Consider the following 20,402-nt stretch of genomic DNA (forward strand, 5'->3'; position numbering starts at 1 on the left):
TTGCAAATTATCTTCAGTTTTAAAAACGGTGCGATTTTGCAAGCATTTTTTTGGTTTCCAATCCCCCTTTTAAAATAAATGTACCGATACTTGAACATACCCGGTAGCCTCTGCTATCCAAATTAGTTATTGATCAATTTGTTGTGTTCATGTAATAAGATACGATCATACATTTATTTGATTTCACAGTCATAACGGCCCTCTGGAGGAAAACCTGAACGACGATTTGGCGTTGAGTTTGACACGCCTGCTTTACTGCAACATCATCTGCACTAAAAACGGAAAAATGCACTAAAAAACTAAAAACTCACGTGAAAAGTGCGCCTGACGCCCAGGGCCAGGCTCTCGGTCTTCACCTTCCACACCAGTGCCTCCGGGGAGTTGAGGACCAGTACCAGCGGCTTCTGGTGGCGCAGCAGAGACTGGATGGGCTTCAGGTGCAGCTCCACCTACAGGGCACAACACACACACGCCAAATTGGCTCATCAGGCTCGTTGTTTGGAGTTGATTTGTGCCGATGCAGTGGGATTTGCTTTGTTTGTGTTGTCAGTTTGCCAGCGAGTTCGTTCCACTGCAGCTTTCATGTTTGGTTTTGTTTTGATTTTGATACTCCCAAGGCGTTTTTCACAGTCGCCCTGTGAGATGAGAAAAACAAAAGGGCCATCACAAGCGGCCATTACATAATTTGTGCGCCATGTGCTGGCCATTCTATTCTCTCCAATACTGCTTTGTTCTACTTCTATAAAGACTGAAACTCCGAAATGCAGTATGACACACTGTAGTTCTCAGTCTTTTTAGCAATTCACTATTTTTTTATTTGCAAATAAATCTTTGAATTCACTTTCCAGGGTCTTTAAATATTGGCAGCAGGACAATTAATTTTGACAGAGCTGCATTATTTCGATTTATTTTTTTCATCTTCCAAGCCGCTTGATCCTCACTAGGGTCGCGGGGGGTGCTGGAGCCTATCCCAGCTGTCTTCGGGCAGTAGGCGGGGGACACCCTGAATCGGTTGCCAGCCAATCGCAGGGCACACAGAAACGAACAACCATTCGCACTCACACTCACACCTAGGGACAATTTAGAGCGTCCAATCAGCCTGCCACGTATGTTTTTGGAATGTGGGAGGAAACCGGAGCACCCGGAGAAAACCCACGCAGGCCCGGGGAGAACATGCAAACTCCACACAGGGAGGCCGGAGCAGGAATCGAACCCGGTACCTCTGCACTGTGAAGCCGACGTGCTAACCACTGGACTACCGGGCTGCCCTATTTCTATTTACATTTTTTATTTTTATTTTTGTTAACGTTCGATTTATGAAATAGACGACTTTTGTTTTGTTTTCTGACACGCACTTTACTGAGTCACGTGACCAGAAAACGAGGCAATTAAAGTCTAATTATCAGCACAAAAAGCCCCCAAAATAATCAGTAAAAGTTCCAGTGAGGGGAAAATAAACATCACATTTAAAGATAGTTACCGAGACAGGCTCCAAACAAACAAGATAAGAAAGTTGATGCTTTGTGTGTGTGTGTGTGTGCGTGTACATATTTTGAACCACCACCACCCCCGCACCCCCCCCCCCCCTCCCTGAACTTGCCCGGTGCCGACGGTGGAAAAACCCTCTCATTGGTCCTCTGAGAGCAACAACAAATGCAAACAACAAGCGTCAGATAGCATCGGCAAGCAAGAGAGAGAGCAGATGAAAAGTTTGGGAGGCGCAGACAGAAAAAGCAGGAGATGTGAATCACCTGAATGACATCAACAAAAGAGCCGAGAGAAGCCATTGTGCGTCGCAAGTGGAGCTACAAATGACCGCAGATTGGCAGGAGGCGGCTCACTTGATCGCACCCAACGTTAATGGAAGCTAACACGCACAAAAAAACTAAATAATACGACAAAAAAAGAAAAACGCCGTAAATTTTGTTTACGACAGTAAAGCAGATACTGTATATGGGGTAGAAAGACTCCTGAAATCATGTTCAATCACTAGTTGCTGGACGGTCCCGGGGCGCTTGTGTCTTGCGCCTGTAATGGGCAGCATTTTTCACAGCCCCGCTTTGTTCAGCGGAGAGATCGGTGCTGTTGAACGGTCTGCGGCTTGAGGAGCCGACGATGAGAAGAAAGGAGCGTTGGCACAGAGTGCCGATGCGGATTTGGAGCTAGGAGTCGCGGCTTGGAATTTGAAGCGGATCACGTGAGACAGGAGAAGTGAACTAATCTCTTTTCGTCAATGGATGCTACAGCTTTGTGTTTGCTTTCAAAACTTAGCTTGTAGCAGACGTGTGCACATTTTCAGCATGACGTCTCTGATCCACTGGAGAAAGGACACTTTGATCCTCTCCTCTTTCATCTAGAACTGCTTCAGACAACAAAGTGTATGCAGAAAAGTGGTGAAGATTGAACGACTGTCTGTGTCCTATGTGTTGTCTTGTGTTATTTCTGTTATTTTGACTTCAAAATGGCGCCGCGAGAGTGGCTGCCTTTCCAGCAGCTCCTATATTTTGTTGTTCTACTTCTTACTTTCATAACTTTGCTGCTGTGAATTGGGAATTTCTCCATTGTGAGACTAATAAAGGTTTTCTTCTTCTTCTTCTTAATTAAGGATGCCGGAAAAAAAAAAACATGACGGTAATATTGACACACGCCCGTTGCCTGCGTAGCGTGGCTAGTAGCTAGCCGCGAAGCGAACGCCCCATGGCAAGAACCTTCCGACCACATTTTAGATTCAGACTCAAACGCACCGCACACTTAAAAGTCCAAATGGAAAAGTCCTTTCCTCACAAAAAGTTGTCAAATACCAGCTGAGAGTTGTAAGGGGGCAAAAACAGGATGTAGGAACCCACTGCTGCTTTTCAAATGTTATACTTTTAATTAAGTCGAGCACATTCTGTACCTTCCGTACCAAATGCGCTATTTAAAAATCAAGCCGCTTTGCCAAGTAGTTGCGTGACTCAATATTTCATAACCTCAAATGCTACCGACCACTCCGGTCCCACCAAATCCAAATCCTTTGTTCACAAGAAAACTGAACTACAACTAAATGTGGCCAACAGCTGGGGAGCATCTGCCATCGCCGCTATCGGGACTTCCAAGTTCCCGCCCACAGAGGCTTCAGCAGCAACGATTGGTCGCAATGGCGTAAACGAGCAGGGGGACTGTGGAAGCTGGTGCGTGGGGTCGCTTCGAGACCGATCGCGTTACGCAGATTGAAATTCCTCACGGGGGCGACGACAGCTGTGAGCCGGATAATCAGCTCGCTCCGTATCCCGCCAGTGGCGCTGGCATGTTGTAAACACAATTCACACCCCTTTCGCACTGAGACTTTGCGAAATAACTTGATCCCTAGTCGCCTGGTTCACACACATCCTGTACAATCGGCGCCGCACTCATGCAAGGGACGCGCTGGTGTGAGATGCTAACATATAGCTAATGTAGATAGAGTGCGCTTGTTTTGCTGAACGTCACAAAAAGATGAACGTAAATGTTCCGCCGACCAGTGAGATGCTAACATAAAGCTAATGTAGATAGAGTGCGCTTGTTTTGCTGAACATCACAAAAAGATGAACGTAAATGTTCCGCCGACCAGTGAGATGCTAACATAAAGCTAATGTAGATAGAGTGCGCTTGTTTTGCTGAACATCACAAAAAGATGAACGTAAATGTTCCGCCGCATCCACGCAAGATCCAAAGTAAAGTAATTTTGCGACTTCTTGTCGCGGTGGCAGCGCATATGCTGCATACTGTCAACGGCCTGTGGGAAGAGGGAGTTCTCCCCCCCCCCCCCCCCCCCCTATCGACAACTCTAAATGAATGCCTGATGATTGAGTGGGAGTGGGGTGGGAGTGGGGAGAAAAAAAAAATCCAAACATACTTTAATTAGCCACTAGAGGACAAATGAAGCGAGGATGAAAAAAAATAAGAGGGGAGAAACGTCAAACCGCTTTTGATCAACGCAGAGGAGATGCTACACCCGAAATGTTTTGAAAGCCCCAGACTATGATCCCAAAACGCTTCATTATCATTTTAAACATACTTGACAGCATTGCCCCTTGAAAATAAATGGTTTGAAGATTGAGTTGTGAATAAAAAAATGCAGAAGGAATGCAAGCGTTATGAAAATTAGCCAACATTTTCAGTCACATATTAGCACCCTTCAGAATCAGAATCATCTTTATTGGCCAAGTATGTAGAACACACAAGGAATTTGTCTCCGGTATAACACGCTGCACTAGTATCATCGTAAACAACAAAAACATTGAACCTTAAATGAACCATTTTAGAGTAACCAGTAGTTTTGTAGTACCATTTTGTGGTGCAAGAAGAGTGACTACGTCAGTGACTGTTTAAGGAGTTAATGGCTAGAGGGAAGAAGCTGTTTAAGTGTCTGAGGGGAGTGGCTGAAAAAGGTGGTGGGCAGGGTGCGAGGGATCCAGGAGGATTTTCCGTGCCCTTGTCTTGATTCTTGCAGTGTGCAAGTCCTCAAGAGTGGGTAGGGCGGTGCCAACGATTTTTTCTGCCGTCCTAACTTTCCGTTGAAGTCGGATTTTGTCCTTGGATTGGAGATTTCATTTTTATTATTTATTACACGCCTAGAGTTACTTAAACGGGCATAAAAACAAACACAAAATGAGAACACTCACAAAGGAGCTGCTGTTGGCCACAGCTCTCACCTAGACACACACATTTTAAGGTGAACAGACATGTATAGTACAGTATGTACTGTACCTAAATTTTGTAAAACCACTCTCTTTACATTCCCTTTTATCATGTTTTATACAAGATAGTGTTATTTTTCTTCTTTGCTTTTAACAATGATTTAAAAGAACTTAATTTTAATTGGACTTTAATTCATTCATTCATTCATCTTCCGAGCCGCTTGATCCTCACGAGGGTCGCGGGGGGTGCTGGAGCCTATCCCAGCTGTCTCCGGGCAGTAGGCGGGGGACACCCTGAATCGGTTGCCAGCCAATCGCAGGGCACACAGAGACGAACAACCATTCACACTCACACTCACACCCAGGGACAATTTAGAGTGTTCAATCAGCCTGCTATGCATATTTTTGGAATGTGGGAGGAAACCGGAGCACCCGGAGAAAACCCACACAGGCCCGGGGAGAACATGCAAACTCCACACAGGGAGGCCAGAGCTGGAATCGAACCCGGTACCTCTGCACTGTGAAGCCCACGTGCTAACCACTGGACTACCGGGCCGCCCTGACTTTAATTTTAAGTGGAAAAAATTGATTTAAAAGCATTTATACTTGCGGCTGACTTCACTTCTGTTGGCAACGTATTGCATTTTCGAGCAGCATAACAGCTAAATGCCGCTGCACCACGTTTACTTTGAAACCTGGGCTCCACTCATTGACACGACTGGAATGTTCCATAACACGGGCGTGAGTGGGCGACCCTAGCACCTTCTCGACAAAAATGTCGCGCATAAATTCAGTTTAACGTACAAGCAGGTGAAGACGTGTAGCGAAAAAGGTTCAACTATATTTGGTTTAACCCCCCCCCTCACCCCTCCAAAAAAAACAACATGCACGCACAAAATCGTCTCCTGCAGCCGACTACGATCTTGTCTGTCTGGATCTTAGTTCTTTCCGGGTGGCTGAGGGTTCCAAGAGGGGTGTTATCGCGACTCCGCCCACATTCTTGATGCTAACCTGCTGCCTGATGCTAATCAGCACGCTCAGCTGCAAATGCAAACAAACGGCGGCGGGAGAACGTGTCAAATTGTACATGCTGTCGCCACAAACACCTTCAAATGGGCTTTAAAATACAAATACGGGCTCAAATCCGAATCCTTTGCTCGCAAAGCCACACCAATGGAACACAAACGGTCATGAAAAGCTTTTCGATATCATCAAACGTGAGTTGCGTCAACTCAGCTAAACAAAAAGAAGGGAGTAAAATCGCAACCTACTGAAAAAGAATGGTTAACCGTGCTAAATTTGAGGAACAGAAAAAGACAAACGCTCACACCAATCACGAAACAATCGAGTCAAAGTCGCTTTGTTCACCAAAGGCTAACGCCTCAACAGCCAATCAATCCACTAGCTACCAAAATAAATGCTTCGCAAATTCAACAAAGACATTTACACTATTCACCAAGATCCAAATTCAAGTCCTTTTGGTCACAAAAAGCTCCTCATCATCTCCCACAACCGAAACATTCAAAGCATCGAGAGCAGACAAATGTATGTGGACAGCACCACATTGCTTCCTCAGGCCTATTTTGCCTCAAATTTTGTGGAATTTGAGATGTTTTACAAGCTTTTCAGTTCCAACGTAATTGGTGGAAACGGCCAACGTCCGACTTCGGCCCAGCAGCAAACAGTCGGTTGGCTTTAGCGGTCCCTTCACAATCTGGCACGCTCATGTCCTCAGACCGGGCCAAAACCAGCTTATGTTACTTTGATCGCAGACAAATGTGAAAAACACTTGACGGGCAGAGAAAATAGAAGAGATTTTATTCCATCCAGTCACTAGTGCCGAGTCTAAAAAAAAAGGATCGAAAATGGTGAACAAAAAGTCTGCAAACAAAAAGAGCCTTCAGTGGTCGCATTGCACAATTGTCTGGTCAACCAGGCGCAAACTCACAATGTATAAAAATAAGAACAAGGAATGTTTCTAAAGTCACAAAAGGGCTCAACTGATTCACTGCATGTCATTTTTTTGGAACGCAAAAAATATTTGTGAACATATTGCGCGTGAGACCGTCTTCAAGTGTCCAATTACTTTAGCAATAGCTAGCTGGGATGAATGAATACGGATGGATTTAAAACTTTCGCAAAAGGTGAAAACACATCCCGGCTTCAACCAGTTCAGGGTGAAATAAGTTGTTTTAAACTATAAAGGAAAAACATTTTCGTAGGTTGACGTGGCTGCATTCGCGCGTCAGGATTTCAAAAAATGATTTCAAAAAAGTTTAAATGAATATTAGCGGCCCGGTAGTCCAGTGGTTAGCACGTCGGCTTCACAGTGCAGAGGTACCGGGTTCGATTCCAGCTCCGGCCTCCCTGTGTGGAGTTTGCAAGTTCTCCCCGGGCCTGCGTGGGTTTTCTCCGGGTGCTCCGGTTTCCTCCCACATTCCAAAAAATATGCGTGGCAGGCTGATTCAACACTCTAAATTGTCCCTAGGTGTGAGTGTGAGCGCGGATGGTTGTTGGCCTCTGTGTGCCCTGCGATTGGCCGGCAACCGCTTCAGGGTGTCCCTCGCCTACTGCCCGAAGACGGCTGCAATAGACTCCTTGTGAGGATAAAGCGGATCGCAAAATGGATGGATGGAATATTAATCAGAGTGGCTCAAATGCTAACAAATGCTAATACTTAGAATTTCATTATGTGGCAAGATGGACTTTTTGAGCACGGAAACGTTTTTTAGATACTGAAGCAAGAGACTGATGGGATTGGACGAAATGCAGACAGCTGCTTTGGCATTGCTCCGTTAATGTCGTTCGCGGAGGTTGAGAGCAGGTCAGAGTGCTGTTAGCGCACGTCACATCACGTTGAACGGCGAGCACGTTTCCAGCGTGAGGCCGGTGTTGTTCTTGGGCCAGGGGGAGTGGAGCAGTAAATCCAGCAGCTGGGGTGTCGCCTCTCACCTAATGAGCGGCGCCGAGCCAGCTGCCAGTCACGTGCGTTTGGGTCAGTTCCAAGCTGCGCGCTTTTCAACGCAAAGTTGACGGCCACGGCGGAAAACTATTGAGGGGCCGTCGCGTCTTTGCATGGAGGCCGCCCACGTCGCAGCTGAAGTTTGCGTGTGTGCCGCGCGTTTGCAAATTCCCATCTGCATTCTGTCGCGCGCGCTGCGGTTTTTCAGTGTTTCGCAGGCCAAAGGGGGCCAGGCCTCGGGGCCGCAAGCACCTCGAGGACATCTCGAAGCCGTCGCCAGACACCGCTTCCTCAGACCGACAATCGCCGAGCAGAGACGACTGCTGATCGCCGAGCAGAGACGACTGCTGACTGAGCGCAGGATAAAGCCAGCCGCACACACACCGCCTCCAGCCCCACGTCTCCAAGCATCCCGTTTCAGTAATTAGATAAGAACTTTACGCTCCTCATTATCTTTTTCAGTAAAGCGCAACCCCAAAGCACAAGGCATCTCTTGGAAGAGCGTGTTGGCAGCAACAAATGCTCGCGCAGAAACACGGAAGTTTGGTTCCAGGTGCCGCAAATGGGGTTTCAACATTTTTTAATGATAGTTTGGAGGCAGACATTTTTGCGTTGACCAATTTTTAACCAAAGTTAGCAGACTTTTCATTGCCCTAAGACGGTTTTTAAAGAGGAAGTGAAAATGCATTCGACTTCACAACTAAACACAAACGGACTGCACTACTGAGACACTATTCCAGAATCATTGAACTAAATAAACATCGAGAACCTGGATTAATTTTGCAAAGTAACTTTTTCAATGCGATTGCTTCAACATGCAGCTGGACGCTCATTTTTGGGATTCTTATCATGGGCCCTGATTGTTGTATGGATTTCTTTGCTGATGGGAGGAGCATTCTCACCAATTGTTATTCTCTTGTGGGGCTGGTGGATCCCCGAGGTCTCCCAGAATGTTGCTTTTGGAAGTTTTGAGCAGTTCCATCTGCTTCGAAATTCTCTCTGAAGGGAGCAAAGGTGCTGAGGTTGCAATGAATTCATAAGTGCGCGAGGGTCGGTCGACTATAATTTGTTGGCGATTGTTGTACGTTTCAGTCTAGTTTCGCTGCATGGCTTAAGGCAAGCCAAAGAAATGAAGGCGGAAGGGCCCAATTATCATTCTTATTTCAGCCAAAAGCCAACACCTCTCGGATGGCAGAAATAAGGAGTCAGCCGGCAAACTTTGTCACGTTCCTTCTTGAGTCCATTACCTTCTGTGTTACCTTCACATGCCAGTTATATGCCTGCAGTCGTGGATCACATTTCACATGATAATCACAGCGTCAGCCCATTAAGTCATCAATCTAACACCGCACCAGTCTGGTCGACAGGACACTTTGGATGTAAGACCGCACACAAGGCACTAACACAACCACTTGTTAGTCTTTTGTTAGCATTTTGCCGAAAACAAAGGAAAACAGTTGCTAACAAGCAAGACACGATCCTGAGAACAGAAAGGATCTTCAAACCTGCTTGGTCGTCGGGTAAAATTTCAAACAAATTGATCAAATGTTAATTAACATTTGGGATGCGACCAAGAAGCCAAAACACAAACTGCTGTTAGCTTCCACTGCTGGTCGTTTACGAGCTAACCGCTGACTGGGAGACGGATAAGGATCTTTGATCATAACTGTCGTCTAGTAGAATTTAGAAGTTGAGCAAATGCTGCCATGCTAACATTTGGTACAACAAAGAGCAAAGATATTAATTGCTGTTAGCTTTACCCGCGAGTTACCAACTTCAAACAGATTGATCATATGCTCACAATGGGTAGGCGGTCACCTAGCCAAATAGCTACCAACTACATCTTGCCGTGTCGTCAGGTACCAGTTCAAACAAGATAAGTTGCTAACATTAGCGAATAGCATGCTAACTGCAACAGCAACCTAAACCGTTTTTTCTCCTTAAAAGTTTGACCATTGTTGATCATATGCTCACAATGGGTAGGCGGTCACCTAGCCAAATAGCTACTAACTACATCTTGTCGTGTCGTCGGGTACCAGTTCAAACAAGATAAGTTGCTAACATTAGCGAATAGCATGCTAACTGCAACAGCAACCTAAACCGTTTGGTCAAACTTTTAAGGAGAATATTGGAGAATTATTTGATGTTAGCATGCTCGGATAGCATGTGGCTGACAACCAAACCATGAGTTGAAGGCGACTGACTGACAAGTGTGACAAAACTAACACAGACACACAAGTTTACGTTATCTGCTAACCTCCGCTGGGACGCTGCCGGGTCTCGGAGCGGGTGCGGCGCCTCTCAGGTTGACCACGTGGACTTCCTGGGGGAGGCCACTGGTGCCCCGGCTGGCGCAGCCTGACAGGGCTGTGAAGCTCTTGCTCATGGCTTGCACAGGGTGGCTCATGCCCACTGGCAGCAACTCACACGGGCTGCGAAACGGCCCTGAGATGGAAAAAAAAAAAGATGTTTACAGCAGGCAGTGTTATAAATGAAGCAAATAGTATGGTCATGTGGAAAAAAAAACGAACTAAATAAGTCATATTTTCTCCTTCAACAATGTAGCGTCACCCAGTCCGACGGTTTACAGGCAATTTAACGAACACATTGCCAATCGCGCACTTCAATTGCTTTATTTGGTCATATTTTCTCTCGAGGCGAGCCAAATGGCACTCTTTCCTCATTATCCCACCCGAGTTGTGAATGCCACCTGCTACCTTGGAGACGGCGCAAATCAAAAAGTGCATGACGTGCGTCAGAACAAGTCAAGAAGAATGTAATGGATGTATGTGTACTAAGGCCGCATGAATTAAAAGAAGAAAAAGACAAAAAAAATGAGGGAAAAAGGAGAAAAAACAAAAAAGGAAAAAAAGAACAAAATTAGAGAAAAAAAAGAACACACACAAGAAAGGAAAAAATATATAAAATAAAATTAATGTAAAATGAGGGAAATTAAAAAAAGCAAATTGGAAAAAAATCAAAAGAGTAATGAAAGAAAAATTAGTAGCTACCACAAATGTTGCAAAATTGGGGAAAAAAAATCTAAAGAAAAAAATAAAATGGATAAAAGAAAATAGAGAATAAAGTAAAATCACAGAAAGAAAAAAAAAACCCACACACAAGCAAAACAAGAAAAAGTGCAACTTGAAAATGATTCCACATATGCACTCCTCCAAGACACTATCCAAATAAGCAACGCCATGATTTACGTATCGAGTGCAGTGTGAGAGCCGGCAGCGTACGGTAACTCATGTTGACTCTTGCATGACACCACGCCTCCTCCTCGTCCGCCGCAAAGGTGCCTCGCCGTCTTTTCGTGTCTCATTTCGACGCACGCAAGACATCAAGGTGGGCGTTGGGAAGCACAGAAATGATGTGGCATTGAGGTTTTTTTTAGGGACGCAATAAACGATTGCGGCCGAGAGCAGGGATGTGGATTTTTTTTTTTGGGGGGGGGGGGGGGGGGTTTGGGGTCAGTAGTGGGGGTTGTTATATATTGTATTTGAGCCAGCAGCATTGCACTCGCCGAGGCCCCGCTCGCCTTACCAAAAACACGCCGTGGTTACAACATTTGGAAATGATTTGAGGCTCGATTTCAATGTTCAAGTCTTCCAGCATGAGCCAGCGTGTGCTTCAGTGTACTCAGACTGTTTTTTTCATCTAATCCTCTTTTTTTTTGTTTTTTGTTGAGAACACAACACTATTGTTTTCTCTTTCCATGCCGTCGACTATTTTTCTTCCATTATTATGCCGTCCTTTGTTAGATCAGCAACAATTCTCCTTCTTGAAGGCCCGGAGATGACTTCAATGCTGGCAGGGTATATTTGTGTCAAACATGGAAGTAAAAGTCAAGTCAACTGCAATGCTAATGCTAATTCAGCATATTTCATGGTTTCTGACATTAGGATAGCACTGAATCGTGTTTAAATATTAATAAAAAAATCTTTCATAGGCCCATAAATCACTCAAACCCTAACTGGGTCATAAATAAAATCTTTGGTTTTTTGTTTAAAAAAAAAAAGGCCACATCCTCTGTGAAAAAAAAATCCAGGTTGATATATGACAAACACGCCAGAGACAGGAAGTTTGAGACAAATAAACAAACCCAACAACCCATGCAATCATTCCTTGGGGGAGGTAACAAAAGGTCAAGGCGTCAAAGTTGACACTTTCGGGCTGAAAGTGAAAACGTCTGAAGCAGAAGACATTCACCCATCACTTGTCAGTATGACGGCACTTTATTATTCCCTACCTTCATTTTTGAAAAATCCTTATGTTGCATTTCTACACTTTTATATTTGTTTGTTTGTTTGTTACGGCCTGCCAAGATCTGTGTGTGCTATTTTGCATCATCATAGTGGCAAGTGGGTAGCAGCTTACTGGAAAAATGGTGTAAAGATTAAGATATCCTTTATTTGTCCCACACTGGGGAAATTTACAGCCTCCAGCAGCAAGAATGTAGGTAGAAAGAAGAAAGAAGAAAAAAACAACAACAACAAACACATATGTTAACATAGTCACAGGAGCAAAGTGGTTACAGCATCATAAGAGTGGCGTAGTTAGCATAACAATAGTAGCAGCATATTAGTTGCATCGCACTTCAAGCACAGTACACGTAGCAGTACTTTTGAATAATTTATCTGGCACGTTCTGAGCCGAGCATCGCGCTTCTTAAAGCACGAAAACAAAGCTTCCTCGTACGCGTAAGTGAAACGTTACCAGCGAACCTATATTAAAAGTCGACTTCAAATATTTGCGCTCGCTGCAGAGCAAAGAAGAGCGTTAGCGTGGGCCGCGGCCTTCGCTCTTCTTCTGTGGTGCCTCGACTGTTTATTTGTGCGGTTCTGCCTGCTTGGAGAGATTTGCAACACACACACGCGCGCGCACACACACCAAAAGCAGCATTAGGAGGATTATTATGTCTGGCAAGATATGATAATGATATCCTTTTGTTGTTGTACATTCATGATCACAGGAAGTGGCTGCTGGGGGATGCTAATTAGGGCACGTAGCGCACTTCATTAGACCGCGGTGGGGTGTTTAGAAGGCCCGCGATAGGACTGCTTCCTCAGCGTAGCCATCAATAAATAAATAAACCTTGATTTATATACGAGTGCCTTTTAACGGACGCAATGATGCTTAACAAGAACCCACCGAAACAGTCGAGGAGTAGCATAGTAATAAAAGCATAGTGGGAGGTTTATAATGGTAGCATAGCGGTCGTGCAGTAGTAGTGCAAGTTATTTGATGATATTTTTCTGACCATCTGTTACAAAATAAGAGGAAAGTGACAAGCGCGAGGACTCCAAACAAATCTGCTACTTCCGACAGGGTGGCGCCCGGCCAAGATTTGGGAAACAGGAAGTGATGTCAGCTGCTGTGTGTGCCAGTTTGGGACGAGTCAGATATTCCCACAAAGCCATTTCCCCAAGATAAACAAACACACACGCACGCGCACACAAAGTCTCCACTCCCACTCTTGCATGCAAAAACTTGCCTTGAACTCGGCGCCCTGATTGTGTTGCTTCAATATCACAAAGTGTAGCGTAGCGTAGCGCTTGAATATTGACATTGTAGGAATTGTAACATTGTGGTAGCATCGTGAAAGCACAATAGCGGCAACACTGTCGCAATAACAGAGCGGCGGCATTGTCTGAGCAAAGTGGCAGAACAGTTCCAACATTCTATTTGGAATGTAGCATTGTAGTAGTATCGGTATGAAAAATAAAATTGCTAGTGTAATTTTAATATCTGTTGTAGTACCACTATATGATTTATGATTGATTTTTTTTTTCTCCCCTGAATGAAAACAACGTTTAAGTCTACTACTAGTGGACGTTAAGGCCCAAAAGCACAGTTCCAACGGGCAAATCCTTAATAAGGCCACTTTAATTACAGTGAATATGAGTTTTTATCGCTAACTTCAATAGATCTCCTCCCATACTTCCCGCAGGATTAAAATGATCCTCTGGCCTCCTTTTCTGTTGCACCGCGGGGCACTGTTCCCACGCAAAATGAAACATCTCCTACCCAATTTTCCTGCCACAGGGGGGTCATTAAAAAAAAAAAAAAAAAAAAAAACACACATTTTTTTCCCCCTTCACCAGCACACAATCAGCAGGAACCCTCGCTAGCCCCTGAACCCCAAAGGTGCTGCTCCAGGAAGCCAGCAAAGCTCTTTATGAGAGGGCAAGGAGGTTCATGTCGCCAAGAAGATTTATCTGCCGTAAAACAAACTTCAGACACGACAAACGGAAGCTGGGACGGGATGAAGCCAGTCAAGTGGGAGGGCACTCCTGAAGGAACTCGGAATCTCTAAAGTCAACGTGTTGCAGGTGAAGGCGAATAACTACAACAATAATCATTGAGTCATGTACGACAGTACGTGGGAAATGAGGGAGGAAGGGCGAGCGCAACAGTAACTGAATATAAATGTTATAATAACACCAGCGGCCTTAATGATATATTATAGCGACACATTTTTCTTTTTAGGAAAGTGCAACTTAATTAAATTGTCTTCTTTTATTAAATCAAGGGCGGTTAGCCCTACAACAGTAATAGTTTGAACAGCATGGATTGTTATGCTATTAAAACATCAAGGAGCTCAATATGTAAATCTAAATATTCATTCATTCATTCATCTTCCTAACCGCTTGATCCTCACTAGGGTCGCGGGGGGTGCTGGAACCTATCCCAGCTGTCTCCGGGCAGTAGGCGTAGGGACACCCTGAATCGGTTGCCAGCCAATCGCAGGGCACACAGAGACGAACAACCATTCGCACTCACACTCACACCTAGGGACAATTTAGAGTGTTCAATCAGCCTGCTATGCATATTTTTTTTTGGAATGTGGGAGGAAACCGGAGCACCCGGAGAAAACCCACCCAGGCCCGGGGAGAACATGCAAACTCCACACAGGGAGGCCGGAGCTGGAATCGAACCCGGTACCTCTGCACTGTGAAGCCCACGTGCTAACCACTGGACTACCGGGCCGCCCGTAAATCTAAATATAATGTTTTAAAATATTTTCTTTTTAAGAAAGTGCAACATCAAAAATGTGTCTTCTGTCTCAGGAAATAAAAGATACAGACAATTGCAGCGATAACAGTTGGCAGTCTGAATTACGCAATTAAAACATCAATGGCCTTTGGAATACTGGATTCATGACCACTTTTTCAGCGCAAGATTTTCTTTTTAGGAAAAGTGTGACATCATGATTTTTTTTTTCCAAAGAAAGATGTGCAAAGTAACTGTTTGAATTATTACGCTATAAAAACACAAATGGCTTTTCTAATTGCTTTGGCAGCATCCGAAGCCACTGGGAGAGGACGTTTAAATTCCTTTACGCCATGCTAACGTTAGCATCTCCTAGCTAGTTGAATATGTGCACGCACAAGCAAATTACTGCGACAACTTTTGGGCCCTTCCATTTTTAACCGCTCACTAGCGTAGCATTGTAGCTAAAGCTAGCAAGCCTCCAGGGTGACACCTGCAGTGAAAAAGTCATTCACGGCTTTTTTCGCCTGCGGGGGTGACGACATCGGCGTTGCTAATAATCTAACGTCAGTTGCTACAAAACAAAGGGTGTCGTGTTCCCCGGTGGGCATCGATCGCTTTCTCGCCACGTCAATCAAGTGAGCCCCGACCGCTTTGTTTTGGTGACGGCACGCAAAAACACCATCAGTCATCGCAGATGGTGAGAGGGCGTTTTTCTCCTTCTTTACGCTTCATAAGCCGCCAAGAAAAGAATGAATCACACTGCGGAGGAGGAAAACTACTAATGCAAGCAAGCAGTTAACCGTGAGCATGATACAAATTTTCAGCAGAGAGGAATCATAATTTACAAACAAAGGGAAAGTCTACCTTTTCAAAAACATTTGGATTAGTGGAGAACGTTTTACTTAAATCAGCATGTATTGTATTGTATTGTAAAGAAAATATGGGGGTTGATTTCCACGTTATCCAAATAGCACCCCCACCCCCCACCCCAAAAAAAACTAGAATGTTCCACAAATAAGCCAAAAGAAACAATTCAAAAAAAAAAAAAAAGAGGGGAATTTATACATTCCCTTCATAAAACTACTAACGCTATGCTACGCTTGCAATAAACTCCCTGACCGAGTTAATGAAATTGTCGGGGCAACACTTCCACTCGGTCCAGTGCCATCGTAAAACTTCTTAGACTGGTCCGGAATCGGCAGAGTAAAAAAAATGTGTGAAGGCTTCGCAAGTCTCAGCATCCGTCTTGACTTACGCGCGCCTCCCCGCTAGTAAAGACACGTGTGGCATGTTTGGATTGGCATGTTTCCAACACGCCGTGCACAGGCAAAAGGGAAGAAGGGCGGGGGTGAAAAACTTTGACACATCAATAAAAGTGCAAGTCCACAATTTTGGGCACTAAATCAAGATTATTTTAGACTGACAATCTGCAAAATTGATCGACTTCATTCATTATATAGCCTACAAATAAAATACATTGCCTCAACTTCCATGCATCCAGTGGTTAGCACGTCGGCTTCACAGTGCAGAGGTACCGGGTTCGATTCCAGCTCCGGCCTCCCTGTGTGGAGTTTGCATGTTCTCCCCGGGCCTGCGTGGGTTTTCTCCGGGTGCTCCGGTTTCCTCCCACATTCCAAAAACATGCGCGGCAGGCTGATTGAACACTCTAAATTGTCCCTAGGTGTGAGTGTGAGCGCGGATGGTTGTTCGTCTCTGTGTGCCCTGTGATTGGCTGGCAACCAATTCAGGGTGTCCCCCGCCTACTGCCCGAAGACAGCTGGGATAGGCTCCAGCACCCCCCGCGACCCTAGTGAGGATCAAGCGGTTCGGAAGATGATGAACTTCCATGCATTAGCATGTTTATGAATTAAATGCCACATTTGTCCACCAGATGGAGCTACCCGAGTCAAAGCATGCTGCAATTTTAATATTGAACATTTTGCTGCCTGCTTTGAATGGGAAAAAGTAGCACCATCTGGTGAACAAAGAGGAAAATTTAAACTCAAACGCCAGTGCTACAGGATTCAAAATTGAAAACGCGGCATAACAAATAGATTAGTTGACGTTACGATAAATATGGTTGAAATGTGGCATCTTTTAATGGGATATTTGATATTATTCTGTGTAGCTTCAGTCATGTTAGGCTAATTTAAAACCGGAAGCAAAATGACAAGAGTCGGACATTTTCAACGGGACAATTTATGGTGTTTTGAGTCGGTTTAGCATCGCTGGATAGCATCATAATTTCATCAGATGCATACACGTTTCGCCTAATGCCACAATGAAATTACAAGCCGACTGCGTAAGAATTTAGGAGACGTCGGAATGTCCTGCTTCTGTGTGGCTTTTACCGACAAACAAAATCCAAGTTGAGCCATGGTCTTGGCGTTGCTTCTGATTGCAACAACTTAAAATTGGGCGACCGCAAGCTCACAAAAGCATCGTCCACATGGTGAAAGTGTGCTGCTTTCTTTTCTTTTTTTGGAGCGCAAACAACTTTCTGTCTGATTTTTTTTTTTTTCTCCCGCTCCCTGCCAAAACCGCGAGTGGTTGCCGAGGCTCATCTGGAGAGGACCGCCGCGAGGCTTCAGATTGCGCAAGCGCTGTAACCGGAGAGTTGTGGCGTAGGCGGGAGGAGGAGGGGGAGGCGGGGGAGGAGGAGGATGTGGATTGGGTCACCGCACTCGAACGGACGATGGTGGTGGCAGCGGGGTTTCTTCCAGCAGATGTTGAAGCATCGCTTGGCGCACCGCTTTGGGCTGTTTACATAGCCACGGTCAGGCCGGGCCTTTATCTTGACAGGAAGCCCCGCCCCCCTCTACGGTGTCACATCACACTTTGACTCATTTGTGGATTGTTTCTACTCCATCCATCCATCCATCCATCTTCCGAACCGCTTGATCCACACTAGGGTCGCGGGGGGTGCCGGAGCCGATCCCAGCTATCTCCGGGCAGTAGGCGGGGGACACCCTGAATCGGTGGCCAGCCAATCGCAGGGCACACAGAGACGAACAACCATCCGCGCTCACACTCACACCTAGGGACAATTTAGAGTGTTCAATCAGCCTGCCACGCATGTTTTTGGAATGTGGGAGGAAACCGGAGCACCCGGAGAAAACCCACGCAGGGCACACAGAAACGAACAACCATTCGCACTCACATTCACACCTAGGGACAATTTTGAGTGTTCAATCAGCCTGCCACGCATGTTTTTGGAATGTGGGAGGAAACCGGAGCACCCGGAGAAAACCCACGCAGACCCGGGGAGAACATGCAAACTACACACAGGGAGGCCGGAGCTGGAATCGAACCCGGTACCTCTGCACTGTGAAGCAGACGTGCTAACCACTGGACTACCGGGCCGCCCTTGTTTCTAGTCATTCTGTTTATTTCTGCTGTGCAAAGTGGCACCATCGCGAATCGCGATTGACTGGGTAGAGGAGAAACGGCAAGAACTCATTAACTGTCGTGGTTGTTTACGTTTGCGAACCGGAATCCAATCGTTGACTGCCGCCGATAAATATGTCCTTCAAGTACGTTTTTCAGTGGATGGCAGGGTCTTGCCCATATTGTCTGCGAAACTCAAGTTCGTGAAACTACTGTAATGATGACGGATCCCTGTAGATGGCGACGTTGTATCACTTCGGCTCAGCACATCTCGGGAGTTGAATAATGAGATTTTGTGATACATTTTGGCTCGTCAAAGCAATTGTGGAGGAGAGAAATGCCAACACGTTGGAAGCCTGACGTGTTTTGGCAATTCACGCTCCAAAAGAATATGTGGATGGTACAAATATAGAGGTCGCGAATAGTTTAGTAAGTGGCTAGACGAATCACCAATTATTAAAACTGTTCCGCTTTATTTGATAACCGATCATTTCTCTGGGAATTTATTCATTATTAAAGCTCTAGAATAAAAAGAGTATATGTGTGCCACCATATGTTACGCCGCCACAGTGAGAAAAGATGGCAAATTATTATTTAGCAATCAAAAACACTTTGGCAGTCTTTATTTTGTTATTTTTATAGTTTGAAGTGCCACAAAGGCAAAAATAGCTGCGTCAAAGTTATGGGTCGTGACCGAAAGAACGAGATCCCGGATACAAGCGGCCGAAATGAGTTTTCTCCGCAGGGTGTCCGGGCTCTCCCTTAGAGATAAGGTGAGAAGCTCGGTCATCCGGGAGGGGCTCCGAGTCGAGCCGCTTCTCCTCCACATCGAGAGGAGCCAGATGAGGTGGCTTGGGCATCTGATTCGGATGCCTCCTGAGCGCCTCCCCGGTGAGGTGTTCCGGGCATGTCCCACCGGGAGGAGACCCCGGGGAAGACCCAGGACACGCTGGAGAGACTATGTCACCCAGCTGGCCTGGGAACGACTCGGGATCCCCCGGGGAGAGCTGGAAGAAGTAGCTAGGGAGAGGGAAGTCTGGGCTTCCCTGCTAAAGCTGTTGCCCCCGCGACCCGGCCCCGGATAAGCGGTAGATGATGGATGGATGGATGGAAGTTGTTTCGGTGCTCATACTCTAAATAAGGCATGTCCAAAGTGCGGCCCGCGGGCCAAATCCGGCCCGCGGTCGAATTTCATCCGGCCCTCGGCCCCCGTCATAAAATCAGTGCCGTCTGGCCCGCAGGTTGGGCGCAATGGAACACGTGTTGCATTGACTGAGGTCTCGTCGACTGGTGAGTGATGTTTCATAGAGTACTGCTTCCCCCTAGTGGCTAAATGAGTAATAGCATTCACTAAATGAGTAATAGCATTTAACCACTAGAGGGCATCACTCACGAGTCAACAAGACATCACTGCGTGTTTATATTGACTGATATGTCATATTTCAAATGATCCTTGCAGTTGTGGATATGTGTATTGCTTGTTCATTTCCCTGTTGTTCGAGTCAAAGGTTTTGTGACTATTGAAAAGTCATGGTGATACAACCAAAATAAATTCTGTTTCAAGATTGTTGAAATTAAAATAAAAATGGAAATGTGAAACAGACTGGCTTACTAAAATTTGTTGAACAATATTGTTGTTCAATGTAAAGAATGTCAGCCAAGGTCGGCCCCCCCCCGACATTTTACCACATAAAATCTGGCCCCCTTGGCAAAAAGTTTGGACACCCCTGCTCTAAATAAAACACGTATTGGTACACACCGTTTTGAAAAGGGCTGGCAGTAAATGAGTTAATAAGATGAGATGCATACGGCAAGCATGGACGCGTCTGACGGTGTGGGTGACTGTGTTGTGAACTAATTTTTGTGACTCCATGGATAATTTCTAGGTGTTGTGTTTATTTCTGTCATACAAGCTAGTGAGAGGCGTCACAAATCACGACACGGCCACTGTGCTCTTCCCGCTACACATCAACATAACGGCCGCTATCTTGTTCCCGGTTGTCCCCGTATCTTGCTGGCCTTCCTCTTAAGAGCTCGCTTACGCAAATGTGCGGACCTAAACCGACTTACAGCCCCCTCTTTCCTCCCTCAATCGCACTCTCACTCTCGCTCGATTTCTCCGTCTGTGGTTCCAGTAAGCAGGCGTACAAATAAGTGAAGTCAGAGTTAGTAATGGGAGACAGCTGTTGGCAATTGTGAGCTTTCCATTGTGTTTCTCAACATCGCAAAGAATAAAAAAGAAAAAAAAATGCAATAAGGGGAGCGAGTGGGGCCTCATCTTGAGTTTACAAACGTCAACTTTTACTTTAAATTTGAAATTTGAATTTTCTGACCATCAAAGTTTTAAGAATATCACGGTTAAGGGTAAAGTATGAGCCTTAATGGAGACTTCTTCT

General features: G+C 45.5%; 1 protein-coding gene across 1 annotated transcript in view; it reads right to left on the minus strand.

The window, feature by feature from the left end:
• Positions 1–20,402, minus strand: part of tgfbr3 (transforming growth factor, beta receptor III) — a 54,975-nt gene that overhangs the window by 23,417 nt on the left and 11,156 nt on the right. Inside the window, exons 3-4 of the mRNA XM_052073851.1 lie at positions 9,878–10,065; positions 312–449 (exon numbers count right to left, since the gene is read on the minus strand). Coding sequence (XP_051929811.1) covers positions 312–449; positions 9,878–10,065 — 326 coding nt within the window. The remainder of the gene's footprint in view (positions 1–311; positions 450–9,877; positions 10,066–20,402) is intronic.

This window comes from Hippocampus zosterae, chromosome 8 (assembly GCF_025434085.1).
Source record: "Hippocampus zosterae strain Florida chromosome 8, ASM2543408v3, whole genome shotgun sequence".
NCBI classification, from domain to species: Eukaryota; Metazoa; Chordata; class Actinopteri; order Syngnathiformes; family Syngnathidae; genus Hippocampus; species Hippocampus zosterae.